Source organism: Hemiscyllium ocellatum, chromosome 3, assembly GCF_020745735.1.
Source record: "Hemiscyllium ocellatum isolate sHemOce1 chromosome 3, sHemOce1.pat.X.cur, whole genome shotgun sequence".
In the NCBI taxonomy this organism is placed as follows: Eukaryota; Metazoa; Chordata; class Chondrichthyes; order Orectolobiformes; family Hemiscylliidae; genus Hemiscyllium; species Hemiscyllium ocellatum.
The window spans coordinates 79,080,218-79,096,582 of record NC_083403.1 but is presented as its reverse complement, the minus strand read 5'-3'; the positions used below and the strand labels follow the sequence as shown (position 1 = coordinate 79,096,582).

Here is a 16,365-nt window from a genome sequence, read left to right as displayed (position 1 = left end):
ACACTGAGAGCTGGATCTGAGGGAGCTAGATCAGTATCAAAGGCTTTCCATGTTTAAATAAAGGGTGACTTGGTGAAAGGATACCAGCCTCTGTGGAATTAATTCAGTACCTAGTGGTGGGGTCCCATCGTGGAAGGGCCGGTGGTAATATAGGGGATTACCAGTTAAGGAATTGAGGCTGTTCGATTGTGGTCAGGACAGCCGATGGCAGACAGTTGGTTTGGGGTTAGGGTGTGTAGAGGAGGTGGGACTGTTGGGGTCTTCAGCAGTGATCAAGGGGATATACAGATCATTATGGGGTGGTGAATTGGGGGTGCAGTTACAGAACACCTTGACGCATAGTTGAAGCACTCCTGTCTACAAGCAGTTCAGTATGGGCAATTACTTTATGGATTCAAACCCTTTCTTCTTTTCACCTAATATGGGGTTTCCAAGGCCTGAAAAACCTGGCTGTTAAGTTAACTGCTATTAAACGAAGGCAGACTGCCTTTTTATCAGAATTGAATGGCTGCATACCTCCGATGATAAGTTTAGTTATTAACTCTTCATCTCCAGCACAAGGGAAAAAAAGACTGCTGGAGGTCCGTCATTCTGTCCCAGAACATCAGTGCAGCAATTTCTGAGGATACTGTTTGAGCATCTCTTTTTCATAAGATCAGATGTGGGGATGTTCTATGATGATTGCACCATTCAGGACTCTGCAGATGCTGAAGTAGCCTGCATCCACATGCAGCACAACCCTGACAATATCCAGGCTTGGGCTAACAAGGGGCATGTGACATCGACACAACCCAAATGCCAGGCAAAGGCCAGCTCCAAAAAGAGAGAATCTAACTATTGCCCTTTGACATTCAAGGGTGTTACTGTCACTGAATTCCTTGTTATCTACATCCTAAGGTTAGTAAACTAAACTGGACCAGCCATATAAATACTGTGACTACAAGAATAGGTTAGAGACTAGAAATTCTTTGCTGATCAAATCATCTCCTGTTTTCCCAATACTGTCCACAATCTGCAAAGTTCCGGTCAGCAGTGTGTTGGAATACTCTTAACTTGCCGGGATGGGTGCAGCTCCAATAACACTCAAGAAGCTTCAACAGCATCCAGGACAAAACAATCCCCTTGATTGATTTCATTTGATTTATTGTTGTCACATGTACTGAGATACAGTGAAAAGTGTTGATTTGTGTGCTCTCCAGGTAAATCATACCGTACAAAATGCATCAGGTAACAGAACAGAGTGTAGAATATAATCACAGCCACAGAGAAGGTTAAGAGAGTGAGATCAACATTAACATTTGAGAGGTTTGTTCAAAAGATTGATAATAGCATTGTTATCAATTCATATCATTGTTATATATTGTCAACCCAACCACTATCTTCAACATTCTCTGCCTTTACCACTGTGGTAGCAGCGTTTACCATCTACAAGATGCAATGCAGAAAGTCACCAAGGATCCTTTAACAATACATTCCAATCCCATGACATCACCATATAGATAAGGCCAGGAAATGCATGAAAACACTGACATCTGCAAGCTCCCCACGAGCCACACACCATCCTGATTTGGAACCATACCTTTACTGTTGCTGGGTCAAAATCTCGCATGAAACACACTGCCTTTGTTTAAGAAGACAGCTCACCACCGCTCTTTCAAGGGCAACCAGGGATGAGCAATTACAGCAACGGCCAAATCCCATGACTGAATTATCTAAACCTCTCACATTCATGAAAGCAAGAAATGGGTGGTTTTGATATGGTTTGGGTTCCAATTGTTTTTGCATTTTGCACTTACCCAACATCAATCCACCCATTATTGGGAATTATGATTCAAACCTATGTTTCTAAACCATTATTGGATTATAATGGTCATTTCTGTAAATTAATTTTTCTTCAATAAATCAAACTTCATATCCAAAACTATTTTTTGAGAAACTGTTTTGAGCGCAGAAATTTCAAAACACATGCCCTATTTCCCACTATCAAAGAGCTTTTAATAAAAAATGATGGAAAAGGAGGGAAAGGAAAATAAAAACTTTGAAGAAACTATAGTTGTAGAATGCTGTCTTTCTTACACTTACCAGGCTGAAGACAGATTTCTGCAAAATCCAAACAACAGCTTCCAGCTTCATTACAGAGTCTGTCACAACGGCAGTCCATGCTTTCCTCATCAAAGGGTGTAAAGCATTGGTTTCTGCAGCTCACTGGAACATTAAGTGATTGTTATAAAAATAACCTAAAAGATACTACTGTAATGTGTTGAGAATTCAGCTCTATTTTCCAAATCGGATCTACAGTTACAATAAGACTGGAGAATCACCAATTGTTCAATAGCTACTTTCCATCTGGAATTGGTCCAGAAAGGTTCCAGACTCTTCTCCATTATGTAACTGATCTCAATGTTTTGAAGAAGAGTTAACCAGACTTTCCACTGTTGTTTATTTCAATGATCCTTTCCCAATTGGCTGTGGGAAAGTTTGGGCTACAGTTTTCATATTTTCTTACTCAAATAAAAGCCCTTTCCTAAACTTGAATATGAAGAATAACTGTTTGTGACAAAGAGCCACCCATTAGCCAATATAATGAATATAGGAAAACAAAAATATGGGGCCAACTTGTCAATAGTTCAGAAATAGGAGACCTGGCATGGCATATTGCCAGCAACAGGCCCCATGGTGGCTGGTCATACACCCGACAATAACTGAGTCATTTAATAGCCCAAATAGGGGATAATCCCTGGCCTGTCAGCATTTTGCTCGCATTGAAAGGGTCCACCATCATACAAAAAGATGGCCAGGTAAACCTGCTGGCTGTATAGAGGGATTCTGGGTTGGATTTGAGTGGGAGGGGTAGGGTGGGACTGGTGAGTGGTTCCTCCTTGACAATCCATGGATAGTTGTCCCTGTGTGATAAACTCCTGTCACCTGAAAAGCACCAGCACTCCACTCTAAATGCTGGGTATTATCTAAGTAGCTTCAGCTTCCTCAAAACAACTTACATGAAGGTTCCTCTGGACAGCAGCCTCAGCAGTGGGCACCATCAGTCATGGATCGAGAGTGCAGTGCTGGAAAAGCACAGCAGGTCAGGCAGCATCCGAGAAGCAGGAAAATCAATATTTCAGGCAAAAGCCCTTTATCCTGATGCTAAAACAATGATTTTCCCACTCCTCGGATGCTGCTTGACCTGCTGTACTTTTCCAGCATCACACTCTCTACTCTAATCTCCAGCATCTGCAGTCTTCATTTTCGAATACCATCAGTCATGGTGCTGCCATGGTTCGTAAATTCCAGCTTCTTGCTTGAGCTAGCAACATTGGCTTGGGGTTAGGGGGCTTTGAGCTCCCTTGTTCCACCCAGATGCAGAACTTATTCATTAGTGACAGAACAAGAATGAGGACAGAGTAAATTAGTGAGTACTTATTGAAACTCAACTGTGCACAGTTGAGCAAGCTGGCAAACAGTTACAATTGTAAAATAGTTAATAATAGTTCTCAAAGGTGAAACACCTGACTTGGGAGAGAGGTACATGTAAGGGATAATAGCCAAAGAAAAGGTAAAGAAAGGATTGAAAAAAGGTAACTTGACAGTCAATTCAATGAGATGGTCAGCAATACAGATCAGGAAGTCCAGGCTTAATTCACAGTCAGGGTGTAGGACATTTTTCGAGGAGAAAGTGAGGACTGCAGATGCTGGCGATCAGAGCTGAAAATGTGTTGCTAGAAAAGTGCAGCAGGTCAGGCAGCATCCAAGGAGCAGGAGAGTCGACGTTTCGGGCATGAGCCTTTTTTATCAACCTTTCTGACCTAAAGATAGGGACATTACTATTGCATTACTGAAATGAAATTGGCTGGGTAGGGTTTCTCCTTGAGATATTTTGTTCAAATCCATGACTGAACCAGGAACCTTTAGATCTTCAGTCTAATACTCTACCAACTGAGCTTTTTTGGCTGACATAAAAAGAATCATCCTTTAATCAATTTGTTCAGATACATTATGACGTACCTCTGTGGCAGGTGGGACTTAAACCTGAATGTTTTGATCCAGAGGTAGAGACACTGCCCCTGCAACACAAGTGCCCCTCAGTCGGGGTGTTACTATGAGCTAATTACCACAGATTACATGTAGCAAGATTAGTCAATGCTTTAGATCCTGTCTGCCATCCAGCTATTGCTGCTGGAAGTGTGTATGGTAACTGACGATGCTACAATTTGACATGAGATACTACTGCAGTTCCTAAGAGCACTGGCAATTTTTTGTCATGCCCAATTAATCAATTTTGGTTAGACAAGCAAGGTGCTAGAGATAATAAATAATCCTATTGCATATATATGCCAATTCACAGGGGGTTGCAAGGTTAGCTCCTTGGAATATATACATGAGAAGCTGAGCGCTTGTTTTGATCAATTGTTTTGGATTGACAGGAAAAGATAAACATGTTTTTTTTTGTAGCAGGCTCCCAAGAGTGGGGAAGCCTGGCTCACTGAGGAAGTTTCAGTACTCACTTTGGTCTATCTACAGTTGTGCAAAGAATCAGAAAGAAAACTCACTTGTTTTTGCAACAGAAGGCTGCTGGGGTTTTTGATGAAGCCCAAGTCCAAGTCCAAGTCCAAGTGATATCACAACTAAACAAACAAGTAGCACCTGCCAAGAAAATGTTGTCACCACATTAACTCAACCAGATAACACAAATACCATAGCAGAAGATATCAAAATAACACATAAAACTTCCGAATTCAGCACTTTGCAATCTTAAGCTCAAAGGTGAAAGTCTCTTCTCTCATTAAAAATACTCTTCCAAGAAATATTACGAAATGAGTATTTACTTAATGGGTGTGGTATGTTTATAGTCCACTTCTGAAGTGAGTGTGCAATGTAAACGAACACCTTTTGACAAATTGTATTCAAAAGTTCATGAAGCAAATGATAGGTGCCAGAAATTTTCAATATAATTAACATAATTGGAACCTAGGATCTTTGGTAATATTGACTATAATTCTACAGGATTTTCAAAATGTACAATCTATATGTTTAAAAACTTTATTCAATCATCATGCGCTGATATTATAGATAGACAGCTCTCAATTTGAGAGACATATAATATCTGAAATTTCTAACTTTGTTGCAGATATTATTGTCTTACTTTGAATGATCCAACTAAAAAGAATGCATCGTTATAACAGAGGAATCCTTAAACTACAGTCAAGTTGAGAAGATATCAATGTAAAAGAGTAACTTTCTCTCTCCATGGATGCTCTGGACATATTGAATATTTCCAATATTTCCTGTTTTAATTTCAGATTTCTAACATCCACAACATTTTTCTCTGTGTCATAATACTGTCACTCCTTGTTCTGGACTCCCAGTCAACGAGAACATTCTTCCTGCATCTACCCTCTCTAATCTTTAGGATTTATAGGTTTCTATGAGATAGCCCTTCACTCTTCTGAACTAAAGTGTATATAGTTTCTCCCCATTCATCAGTCCTACCATCCCAGGAATCAGTCTTTGCACTCGTTCAATAGCCAAAATGAGATTTCTCACATAAGGAAGCCAAAACTACATACAATACTCCAGGTGTTATCTTACCAAGGCCCTGTACAGTTGAAGCAAGACATTCCTGTTCCTGAACTTGGATTATCTCTCCATGAAGGCCTTCTTTACCAGCTGTTTCACCTGCATGCTTACTTTCAGTGAGTGGGGTACAAGACCATCCTGGTTTTGTTTCACCTCCCCCTTTCCCAATCTCTCACCTGCTTTTGCTACAGAAGTGGATAACTTTACATTTATTCACATTATACTGCATTGACCATATATTTGCCAACTTACTTAACTTGTCCAAATCATACTAAAGTCTCTCTGCATCCAGCTCAAGCAATTCACCCTTCCACCCAGCTTTGTGTCATCTGCAAACTTGCAGATATGCATGTAGTTTCCTCATCTAAATCATTAATATATACATGTATTGTGATTTGCTGAAGCACTGATCCATACAGTACCCCACTAGTCACTGCCTGCCACTCAGGAAAAGACCTGTTTATTCCTACTCTTTGATTCCTTCTGACAGCCAGTTCGCTATCCACTTCGGTACATAACTCCAAACCCATGTCCTTTAATTTTGCATACTAACCTCTTATATCAAACTTTATCAAAAGCTTTCTCAAGCTCCAAGGAAACCACAGCCACTAGCTCCCCCTTATCTACTCAACTAATTACTTCGTCAAAATATTACGGCTGATTTATCAAGCACAACTTCTCCTTTGTAAAACCATGCACTGTCTTGTGATTCTCTTCCAAGTGTTCAGCTTTGGCATCTTTCAAAATGGACTATAATATTTTTTTCCAATGCTGATGTCAAGCTAACCAGTCCATAACTTGCTATTTCCTCTCTGCCTCCCTTCTTAAATAATGGGATTACATTAATTACTCTCTAATCATCTGCTATTTCCAGGGACATTTTCCTAAGTGTTCTGGAATGACAGTTCTCAAACCCTGGGGATTTATCTGCCAATAACATGGGCTCAATCCCACATCAGCTAAGGTTATCATGAAGAACTGTCCCTCTCAAACTGTTGCTTTCCCTGAGGTGTGATGATTCTCATGTTAAATCATCACCAGCCATCTCTCTGTAATGGGAGAGCAGCTCTATGGTGTAGTATGACAAAGGTGACTTTTACCTCATTACACAATACCCAGTCAAAGATGGCAGATGGCTTTTTCCCTCATTGGTTCATCAATGTTTTAATCATCAAATTGTTATATACAAAGTCCAATATTACTTCCTCTACCTTACTGCTTCTGATTTGATTTGCCCAATCTATATGCAGAATGAAGCAGCTCATAATTACAGCTGTACTTTATTGCTTGTATCTCTAATTTCCCTGCACCTCCAACTCACCTCAACTTATCAGCTGTTGAAACACTCATCCATGCCATTCTCACATTCTCAAAATTCCAGTATCCTCCAAGCCAGCTTTTCATTCCCCCATGTTCCTCCAACTCATCCAAAATTCTGCTTTCTAAATCCATTGCACACCAAGACTCGTTTGCAAATTACCACAATGTATTTCAGAGTTCTTGAAAAGATTTTTGGCTCAGGTTGTGGATGAAGTCATGGATTCATTTACCAAGCTACTGTATTTTTCTGTTAACATTTCGCTGCCTTGCTAGGTGACATTATCAGTGCATCTTTGATAAGGTGTTGGTGGTCTGTTCCACCTGGTATTCATATATCTCTGATGGTTGGTACTCCAGTTCTGTATCTGAGTGGTTTGTATATGGAATCCAGTTCAATGTGTCTATTGATTGAGTTCCAGTTGGAGTACCAGGCTTCAAGGAATTCTCTGGCATGTCTCTGTTTTGCCTGTGCTAGGAAGATTACATCATTCCAATTGAACTTGTGCCCTTTGTCATCTGTGCGTTTGGAAATGAGAAAGTTCTGGTCATGTCTGGCAGTGGAGAGCTAATGTTTGTGCAGTCGTATGGTCAGTTTTCTTCCTGTTTGTCCTACGCAGTGTTTTTCACAGTCTTTGCAGGGTATCTTGTAGATAAGGTTTGTCCTGTTGGATGTGGGTGTCAAGTCTTTAATCTTTGTGAGGAACTGGTGGAAAGTATTTACTGGTTCATGGTCCATTAAGATTCCCAGGGCTCTGAGTAATCTGGTGGTTATCTCTGATGTCTTTGATGTATAGCATGGTCACCATTGTGTCTGGTCGTGTAGTGTTTTCTTCTTTGGGTTTGTCCCATAAGTAGCAGAGGATACTGCTCTTAGAGTATTATTTTGTTTAAGTCCTTTGAATAGATGTTCCTGTTCTGCTTTTTGGAGTTCTGGGTTGCTGCAGTGTGTACTTGCAAACTCTCACCCTGGATGTATTAGTGGAATGCACACCTACCGGAGAATTCCATACCAGTGTGTACAGGATGAACACCCATTCTGACCAGATACTGAATTACAAAGCAACCGGGAGAAGGTGAGGACTGCAGACGCTGGAGATCAAAGTCAAAAAGTGTGGTATTGGAAAAGCACAGCCGATCATGTAGCATCCAAGGAGCAGGAGAGTCGACGTTTCGAGCATAAGCTCTTCAGCAGCATTTAATTTAGGATATCTGGTTGACATGGACAAGTTGGACCAAAGGATCTGTTTCTGTGCTCTACATCACTATGACTCTATGACTCAATTAATTAACATACTTCCAGAAGTACGGTGACCAGCATCATTCCCTCTAATCTTCTTCTGTGCATATCTCTGAGGTAAATGCAGAGCAGTGACTTCAGGAACTGGACATCAGTGCTGTGATCTGCCATACATAAAACGTTGAGGTCACAGAGTCCAGATGTAAGCACAGAAACAGACCCTTCGGTCCAATTTGTCCATGCCGACCAGATATCCTAAGTTAATCTAGTCCCATTTGCCAGCACTTAGCCCACACCCCTCTAAATCCTTCCTGTTCAGAAACCAATCTGGATGCCTTTTAATTGCTGTAATTCTACCAGTCTCCACCACTTCCTCTAGCAGCTCATTTCTCCACCCTCTGCGTGAAAAGGTTGCCCCTTAGGTCCCTTTTAAACTTTTCCTTCTCACCCTAAACCTATGCCCTCCAGTTCTGGACTCCCCCATCCTGTGGAAAAGACCTTGTCTATTTATCCTATCCATGCCCCTCATGATTTTATAAATCTCTATAAGGTTACCTGTCAGCCACCAACGCTTCAGGGAAAACAGCCTAGGCCTGTTCAGCCTCTCCCTGTAGCTCAAATCCTCCAACCTTGGCAACATCCTTGTAAATCTTTTCTGAACCCTTTCAAGTTTCACAATATCCTTCTGTTAGGATGGAGACAAAAATTGCACAAATTATTCCAAAATTGGTCTAACCAATGTTCTGTATAGCCGTAACATGACCTCCCAAACCCTATACTCAATGCTCTGACCAATAAAGGAAAGCAGACCAAACATCTTCTTCACGATCCTATCTACCTGTGACTCTACTTTCAAGGAACTATGAACCTGCACTCCAACATCTCTTTGTTCAGCAACACTCCCTATCATCTTATCATTAAATGTATAAGTCCTGCTCTGATTCCTTTCCAAAATGCAGCACCTCGCATTTATCTAAATTAAACCCCAACTGCCACTCCCCAACCCATTGGCCCATCTGATCAAGATCTCGTTGTAATCTGAGGTAACCCTCTTTGCCGTCCACTATACCGACAATTTTGTTGTCATCTGCAAATGTACTAACTATACCTCCTGAGTTCACATCCAAATCACTTATATAAATTATGAAAAGCACTGGACCCAGCACCGATCCCAGTGGCACTCCATTGGTCACAGGCCTCCATTCTGAAAAGCAACCCTCCACGACCATCCAAATGGCTAGTTCTCCCTGTAAACCATGAGATCTAACCTTGCTAACCAGTCTACCATGAGGAACCTTGTTGAACTCCTTACTGAAGTCCACATAGATCACGTCCACACTCTGCCCTCATCAATCCTCTTTGTTACTTCTTCAAAAAACTCAATCAAGTTTGTGAGACATGATTTCCCATGCACAAAGCCATTTTGACTATCTCTAATCAGTCTTTCCTTCCCAAATACATGTAAATCCTGTTCCTCAGAATTTCCTCCAACACCTTGCCCTCCACCAATGTCAGGCTCCCCTGTCTATAGTCCCCTGGCTTTTCCTTACTACCTTGTTAAATAGCGGCACCACATTAACCAATCTCCAGTCTTCTGGCACCTCACCTGTGACTATTAATGGTACAAATATCTCAACAAATGGCTCAGCAATCATTTCCCTAGCTTCCCACAGATGTCCTGAGGTTTTATCCACTTTTATGCATTTCAACACATCCAGCACCACTGTTATGTAATATGGACATTTTTCAAGCTGTCACAATCTATTACCCCACTTTTTTTATCTTTCATGTCCTTCTCCAAAGTAAACACTGATGCAAAATACTTGTTTAGTATTTTCGTCATCTCCTGTGACTCCACACATAGGCTGCCTTGCTGATCTTTGAGGAGCCTTATTCTCTCTCTAGTTACCTTTTTGTCCTTAGTGTATTTATAAAATCCTTTTGGATTCTCCTTAATCCCATTTGCCAAAGGTATCTCATGTCTCCTTTTTGCCCTCCTGATTTCTCTCTTAAATATACTCCAACGGCCTTTATATTCTTCTAAGGATTCACTCGATCTCTCCAGTGTATACCTGGCATATGCTTCCCTCATTTTCTTCAGCAAAACCTCAATTTCTCTGGTCATCCAGCATTCCCTATACCTACCAGCTTTGCATTTCACCCTAATCGGAATATAATGTCTCTGGACTCTTGTTATCTTATTTCTGAAGGCTTCCCATTTTCCAGCTGTCCATTACCTACGAACATCTGCCCCAATCAGCTTTTGAAAGTTCTTGCTTATTCCTGTCAAAAGTGGCCTTCCTCCAATTTAGAACTTCAACTTTTAGGTCTGGTCTATCCTTTTCTGTCACTATTTTAAATCTAATAAAATTATGGTCGCTGGCCCCAAATTGCTCCTCCAATAATACGTCAGTCACCTGCCTTGCCTTATTTCCCAAGAGCAGGTCTGATTTTGCACCTTCTCTAGTTGATGCATCCTCATACGGATTCAGAAAAAAATTTCTTATTCACACTTAACAAATTCCTCCCTACCTAAACCCTTAACACTATGGTAGTCCCAGTCTATGTTTGGAAAGTTAATATCCCCGACCATAGCCACCCTGTTATTCTTACAGATAACTGAAATCTCCTTACAAATTTGTTTCTCAATTTACCGCTGACTATTAGGGGGTCTGTAACAAAATTCCAATAAGTTGATCATCCCTTTCTTATTTCTCAATTCCATCCAAATAATTTCCCTGAATGTATTCCCAGGAATGTCCTCCCTAAGTACAGCAGTAAGACTATCCTTTATCAAAAACATCACTCCCCTCCTCTCTTTCCCCCCTTTCTATCCTTCCTATAGCATTTGTATTCTGGAACATTAAGCTGCTAATGCTGTCCATCCCTGAGCCACAGTTCTGTAATTGCTATGATATCCCAGTCCCATGTTCCTAACCATGCCTTCACCGTTAAGTCTCTTGCATTGACGTAAATACAGTTTAATTTATCAGTCTGACAGTTTGAATCGCTCCTTTTCTCAACTGCACCAGTGTCAGATTGATCTCTTTCATTACTATTTCCCTGCACCTCCCATCCCACCCCCGACCTTACTAGTTTAAATTCTCCCAAGCAGGTCTAGCAAGTCTCCCAGCTAGCATATTAGGCCCCTTCCGACTCAAATCTACAGCACTATGCACAGTACTGCAGAAGCAGGTCTCACTAATGTCCCTGTATAACTAAAGGATAACCTCCATACTCTCTCAATGAGCTTTGCCTTGCAAGCAACCAGAACATTCTTTAATTTCCTGAATACTTGCTGTACCTACCCATCTGGCACTCATCAGCCCATTGGCCCATCTGATCAAGGTCGTGTTGTAATTTGAGGTAATCGTCTTTGTTGTCCACTACACTTCCAATTTTGGTGTCACCTGCAAACTTACTAACCATACCTCCTATGTTCACATTCAAATCATTCGTATAAATGATGAAAAATAATGGACCCACACTGATCCTTCTGGCACACAACTGGTCACAGACTTCCAGTCTGAAAAGCAACCTCTACCACCACCCTCTGTCTTCTACCTTCGAGCCATCCAAATGGCTAATTCTCCCTGTATTCCATGAGATCTAACCTTGCTAACCAATCTACCATGTGGAAACTTGTTGAACGTCTTACTGACGTTGATACAGATCACGTCTACTGCTTGCCCTCCTAATCCTTTCTGCGACTTCTTAAAAAAACTCAATCAAGTTCATGAGACATGATTTCCCACACATAAAGCCATGCTGACTATCCCTAATCAGTCTTTGCCTACCCAAATACATGTAATTCCTGTTCCTCAGGATTTTCTCCAACAACTTTGGCGGCACGGTGGCACAGTGGTTAGCACTGCTGCCTCACAGCGCCAGGGACCTGGGTTCAATTCCCGCCTCAGGCGACTGACTGTGTGGAGTTTGCACGTTCTCCCCGTGTCTGCGTGGGTTTCCTCCGGGTGCTCCGGTTTCCTCCCACAGTCCAAAGATGTGCGGGTCAGGTGAATTGGCCATGCTAAATTGCCCGTAGTGTTAGGTAAGGGGTATATGTAGGGGTATGGGTGGGTTGTCGCTTCGGCGGGTCGGTGTGGACTTGTTGGGCCGAAGGGCCTGTTTCCACACTGTAAGTAATCTAATCTAATCTAAAAAAACTTCCAAACCACCAATGTCAGGCTCACTGGTCTATGGTTCCCTGGCTTCTCCTTACTGCCTTTCTTATATAGTGACATCATGTTAGTCAACCTCCAGCGTTCCAGCATCTCACCTGTGACTATCAATCACAAATATCTCAACAAAGGGCCCAGCAATCACTTCTCTAGCTTCCCACAGAGTTCTAGGGTACACCTGATCAGGTCCTGGGAATTTATCCACTTTTATGTGTTTCAACACATCCAGCACCTCCTCCTCTATAATATGGACATTTTTCAAGATGTCAATAACTATTTCCCCACTTTCTATATCTTACATGTCCTTCTCCACAGTAAACACTGATGCAAAATACTTGTTTAGTATTTGATTAGATTAGATTACTTACAGTGTGGAAACAGGCCCTTCGGCCCAACAAGTCCGCACCGACCCGCCGAAGCGCAACCCACCCATACCCCTACATATACCCCTTACCTAACACTACGGGCAATTTAGCATGGCCAATTCACCTGACCCGCACATCTTTGGACTGTGGGAGGAAACCGGAGCACCCGGAGGAAATCCACGCAGACACGGGGAGAACGTGCAAACTCCACACAGTCAGTCGCCTGAGGCGGGAATTGAACCCAGGTCCCTGGCGCTGTGAGGCAGCAGTGCTAACCACTGTGCCACCGTGCCGCCCTCAGTATCTCCACCCATCTCCTGCAGCTCCACACAATGGCTGCCTTGTTGATCTTTGAGGGGCCCTACTCTCTCCCTGGTTACCTATTTGTCCTTAATGTATTTATAAAAATCCTTTGGATTCTCCTTAATTCTATTTGCCAAAGCTATCTCATGTCCCCTTTTTGCGCTCCTGATTTCCCTCTTAAGTATACTCCAACTGCCTTTATACTCTTCTAAGGATTCACTCGATCTCTGCATCTATACACATGTTTCCTTCATTTCCTTCACCAAAACCTCAATTTCTCTAGTCATCCAGCATTCCCTATACCTACCAGCTTTGCATTTCACCCTAATCGGAATATACTTTCTCTGGACTCTTGTTATCTTATTTCTGAAGGCTTCCTATTTTCCAGCTGCCCATTACCTGCGAACATCTGCCCCCAATCAGCTTTTGAAAGTTCTTGCGTATTCCTGTCAAAAGTGGCCTTCCTCCAATTTAGAACTTCAACTTTTAGATCTGGTTTATACTTTCCCATCACTATTTTAAAACTTATAGAATTACAGTCATTGGCCCCAAAGTGCTCCCCCACTGACACCTCAGTCACCTGCCCTGCCTTATTTCCCAAGAATAGGTCAGAGTTTGCACCTTCTCCAGGAGGTACATCCACATATGGATTCAGAAAAAAAGTACTTGTTCACACTTAACAAATTCCTCTCCACCTAAACCCTTAATACTATGGCAGTGCCAGTCTATGTTTGGAGAGTCAAAATCCCCTACCATCACAGGTGAGATGCTGGAAGGTTGGAGGTTGACTAACATGATGCCACTATATAAGAAAGGCAGTAAGGAGAAGCCAGAGAAGCATAGACCAGTGAGCCTGACATTGGTGGTTCGGAATTTGTTGGAGAAAATCCTGAGGAACAGGAATTACATGTATTTGGGTAGGCAAAGACCGATTAGGGATAGTCAGCATGGCTTTATGTGTGGGAAATCATGTCTCACGAACTTGATTGAGTTTTTTTAAGAAGTCGCCGTTATTCTTATAGATAACTGAAATCTCCTTACAAATTTGCTTTTCAATTTATGCTGACTATTAGGGGGTCTATAATAAAATCCCAATAAGGTAATCATTCCTTTTTTATTTCTCAGTTCCATCCAATTAACCTCCCTGGAGGTATTCCCAGGAATATCCTCCATCAGTACAGTAGTAATGTTATCCTTTATCAAAAACACCACTCTCCTCTTCTCTTTCCCCCATTTCTGTCCTTCCTATAGCATTGTATCCTGGAACATTAAGCTGCCAATCCTATCCATCCCTGAGCCATGTTTCGGTAATTGCTATGTCCCATGTTCCCAACCATGTCCTGAGTTCATCTGCCTTCCCTATTAGGCCTCTTGCATTGAAATAAATGCAGTTTAATTTATCAGTCCTACCTTGTTCTCTGCTTTGTCCCTGTCTGCCCTGACTGTTTGAGTCACTTTTTTCTCAACTGTTCCAGTCTCAGAATGATCTCTTTGCTCGCTATTTCCCTGGGTCCCACCAACGCCCCTACCTCCCCAACCACCCAACCTTAATCGTTTAAATCCTCCCAAGCAGCTCTAGCAAATCTCCCTGCTTGTATATTAGTCCCCTTCCAATTCAAGTGCAATCCGTCCTTCATTTTACAGGTCACTTTTACCCCAGCAGAGATTCCAATGATCCAAAAATGTGAATCCTTCTCCCCTGCACCAACTCCTCAGCCATGCATTCATCCGCTCTATCCTCCTATTCCTACCCTCATTAGCTTGTAGCACTGGGAGTAATCTAGATATTACTACTCTTGAGGACCTCCTTTTTAAAGTCCTGCCTAACTCTCTGTAATCTCCCTTCAGGATCTCATGCTTTCCCCTTCCTATGTCGTTAGTTCCAGTGTGTACAATGACCTCCTGCTGCTCCCTCTTCCCTTTGAGAACATTCTGCACCATCTCTGAGATATCCTTGATCCTGGCACTAGGGAGGCAACACACCATTCTGCTTTTTCGCTGCTGGCTGCAGAAACGTATGTCTGTGCCTTTGACTAGAGAGTCCCCTAACACAATCAATCGCTTGGAAGCTGATATACCCCTCATTACATTAGAGACAGTCTCAATATCAAAAACTTGGCTGATTGTGCTACATTCCCCGAGAGTCCATCACCACATGCGTTTTCCAAAACAGCATACTTGTTTATAATAGGGGTAGTCAAAGAAGACTCCTGCACTACGTGCCTACCCCTTCTACATGTCCTGGAATTAACTCATCTATATGACTGTAAATGCGGCTTTTCTCCCTTCCTATAACTGCTATCCATCACACCCCTAGCCCTTGTAAATTCCACATTGCCTCTCACTGCCACTCCAACCGATCCATGTGATATGATAGGATTCGCAACTAAAGACACTTACTGCAGACATAATGATCAGTAACATGGAAACTCTCCCTCATCTCCCACATCCAACAGGAAGAGCATGTCTCTCTACTAAAGGCCATCTTCGTTCCTTCACAATCTACCGATTCAGAAAAAGCACTAACCTATTGGTCTAAAAAAGGTGTTCCAGGCTAACTGAGTATTTATGGGGTTTATATTTTTTAAATTTAATCAAGAGACAGATCGGAACATAGAATTCAGAGTAGATAACTTCACTTGCTACTTCTTTGGAAATGTTAGAAAATTGCTCTGTGAACACCCTGAGCGAATATGGCATCCTATTGTCCTCCCTGTTTCTGCATGCTGACTTGCTCGACAGCATTCTGTCATTCCCTAAGGTATACTGTATTTCAAGGGCAAGGATTAATTGTGGTACCCACATAAAGGCAAAAAGCTATTGATGTAGGAAAACAACAATGCTAGAGAACCTAAGCAGGTCTGCCAGCATTGATGGAGAGAGAAATAGATATAACATTTCAAGTCCTGTATGAACATTCTTCAAAAGATATCCGGGAGTAATTTTTGTTTGCAGAAGCCTTGAGGTCAGTAAAAAGCTAGATTCGTGCAATGTGACACAACCACAGAGGATTTCAGATACTTGGAAAATTGTGGCAAATCCTGATGAAGTCAATCAGAAATTAATCCATAAGCAGTTGATGATCCTAACTTCTCACCTACAAATTTTGCTAACTGTTAATATAGAAATTATCTGAATGAGATGATATGAATATTTTTGCGACTCAGAGCATTTACAACTGATACTATATTTTGGCCATTCCACCAACACATGAACAGAAGCTCAGCAAAATTTGTAATATCAACTCAATTGCAATGTTTATTCAAGCACCGCAAATGGAACTATGTTAACTGAAATGTTAGTATTAACAATTTAAAATAACATTGGTTCATTTGGTCAAGTTAAACCACATGAGGAAAAGCATGTACAATCTTTTTAAGTTAAA

At 41.7% G+C, this 16,365-nt stretch overlaps 1 protein-coding gene across 1 annotated transcript in view; it reads right to left on the bottom strand.

The window, feature by feature from the left end:
• The window catches only part of LOC132835573 (venom phosphodiesterase 2-like), a 126,330-nt gene that overhangs the window by 98,576 nt on the left and 11,389 nt on the right, over positions 1–16,365 (bottom strand). The window contains exon 2 of the mRNA XM_060854837.1: positions 2,083–2,205. Coding sequence (XP_060710820.1) covers positions 2,083–2,205 — 123 coding nt within the window. The remainder of the gene's footprint in view (positions 1–2,082; positions 2,206–16,365) is intronic.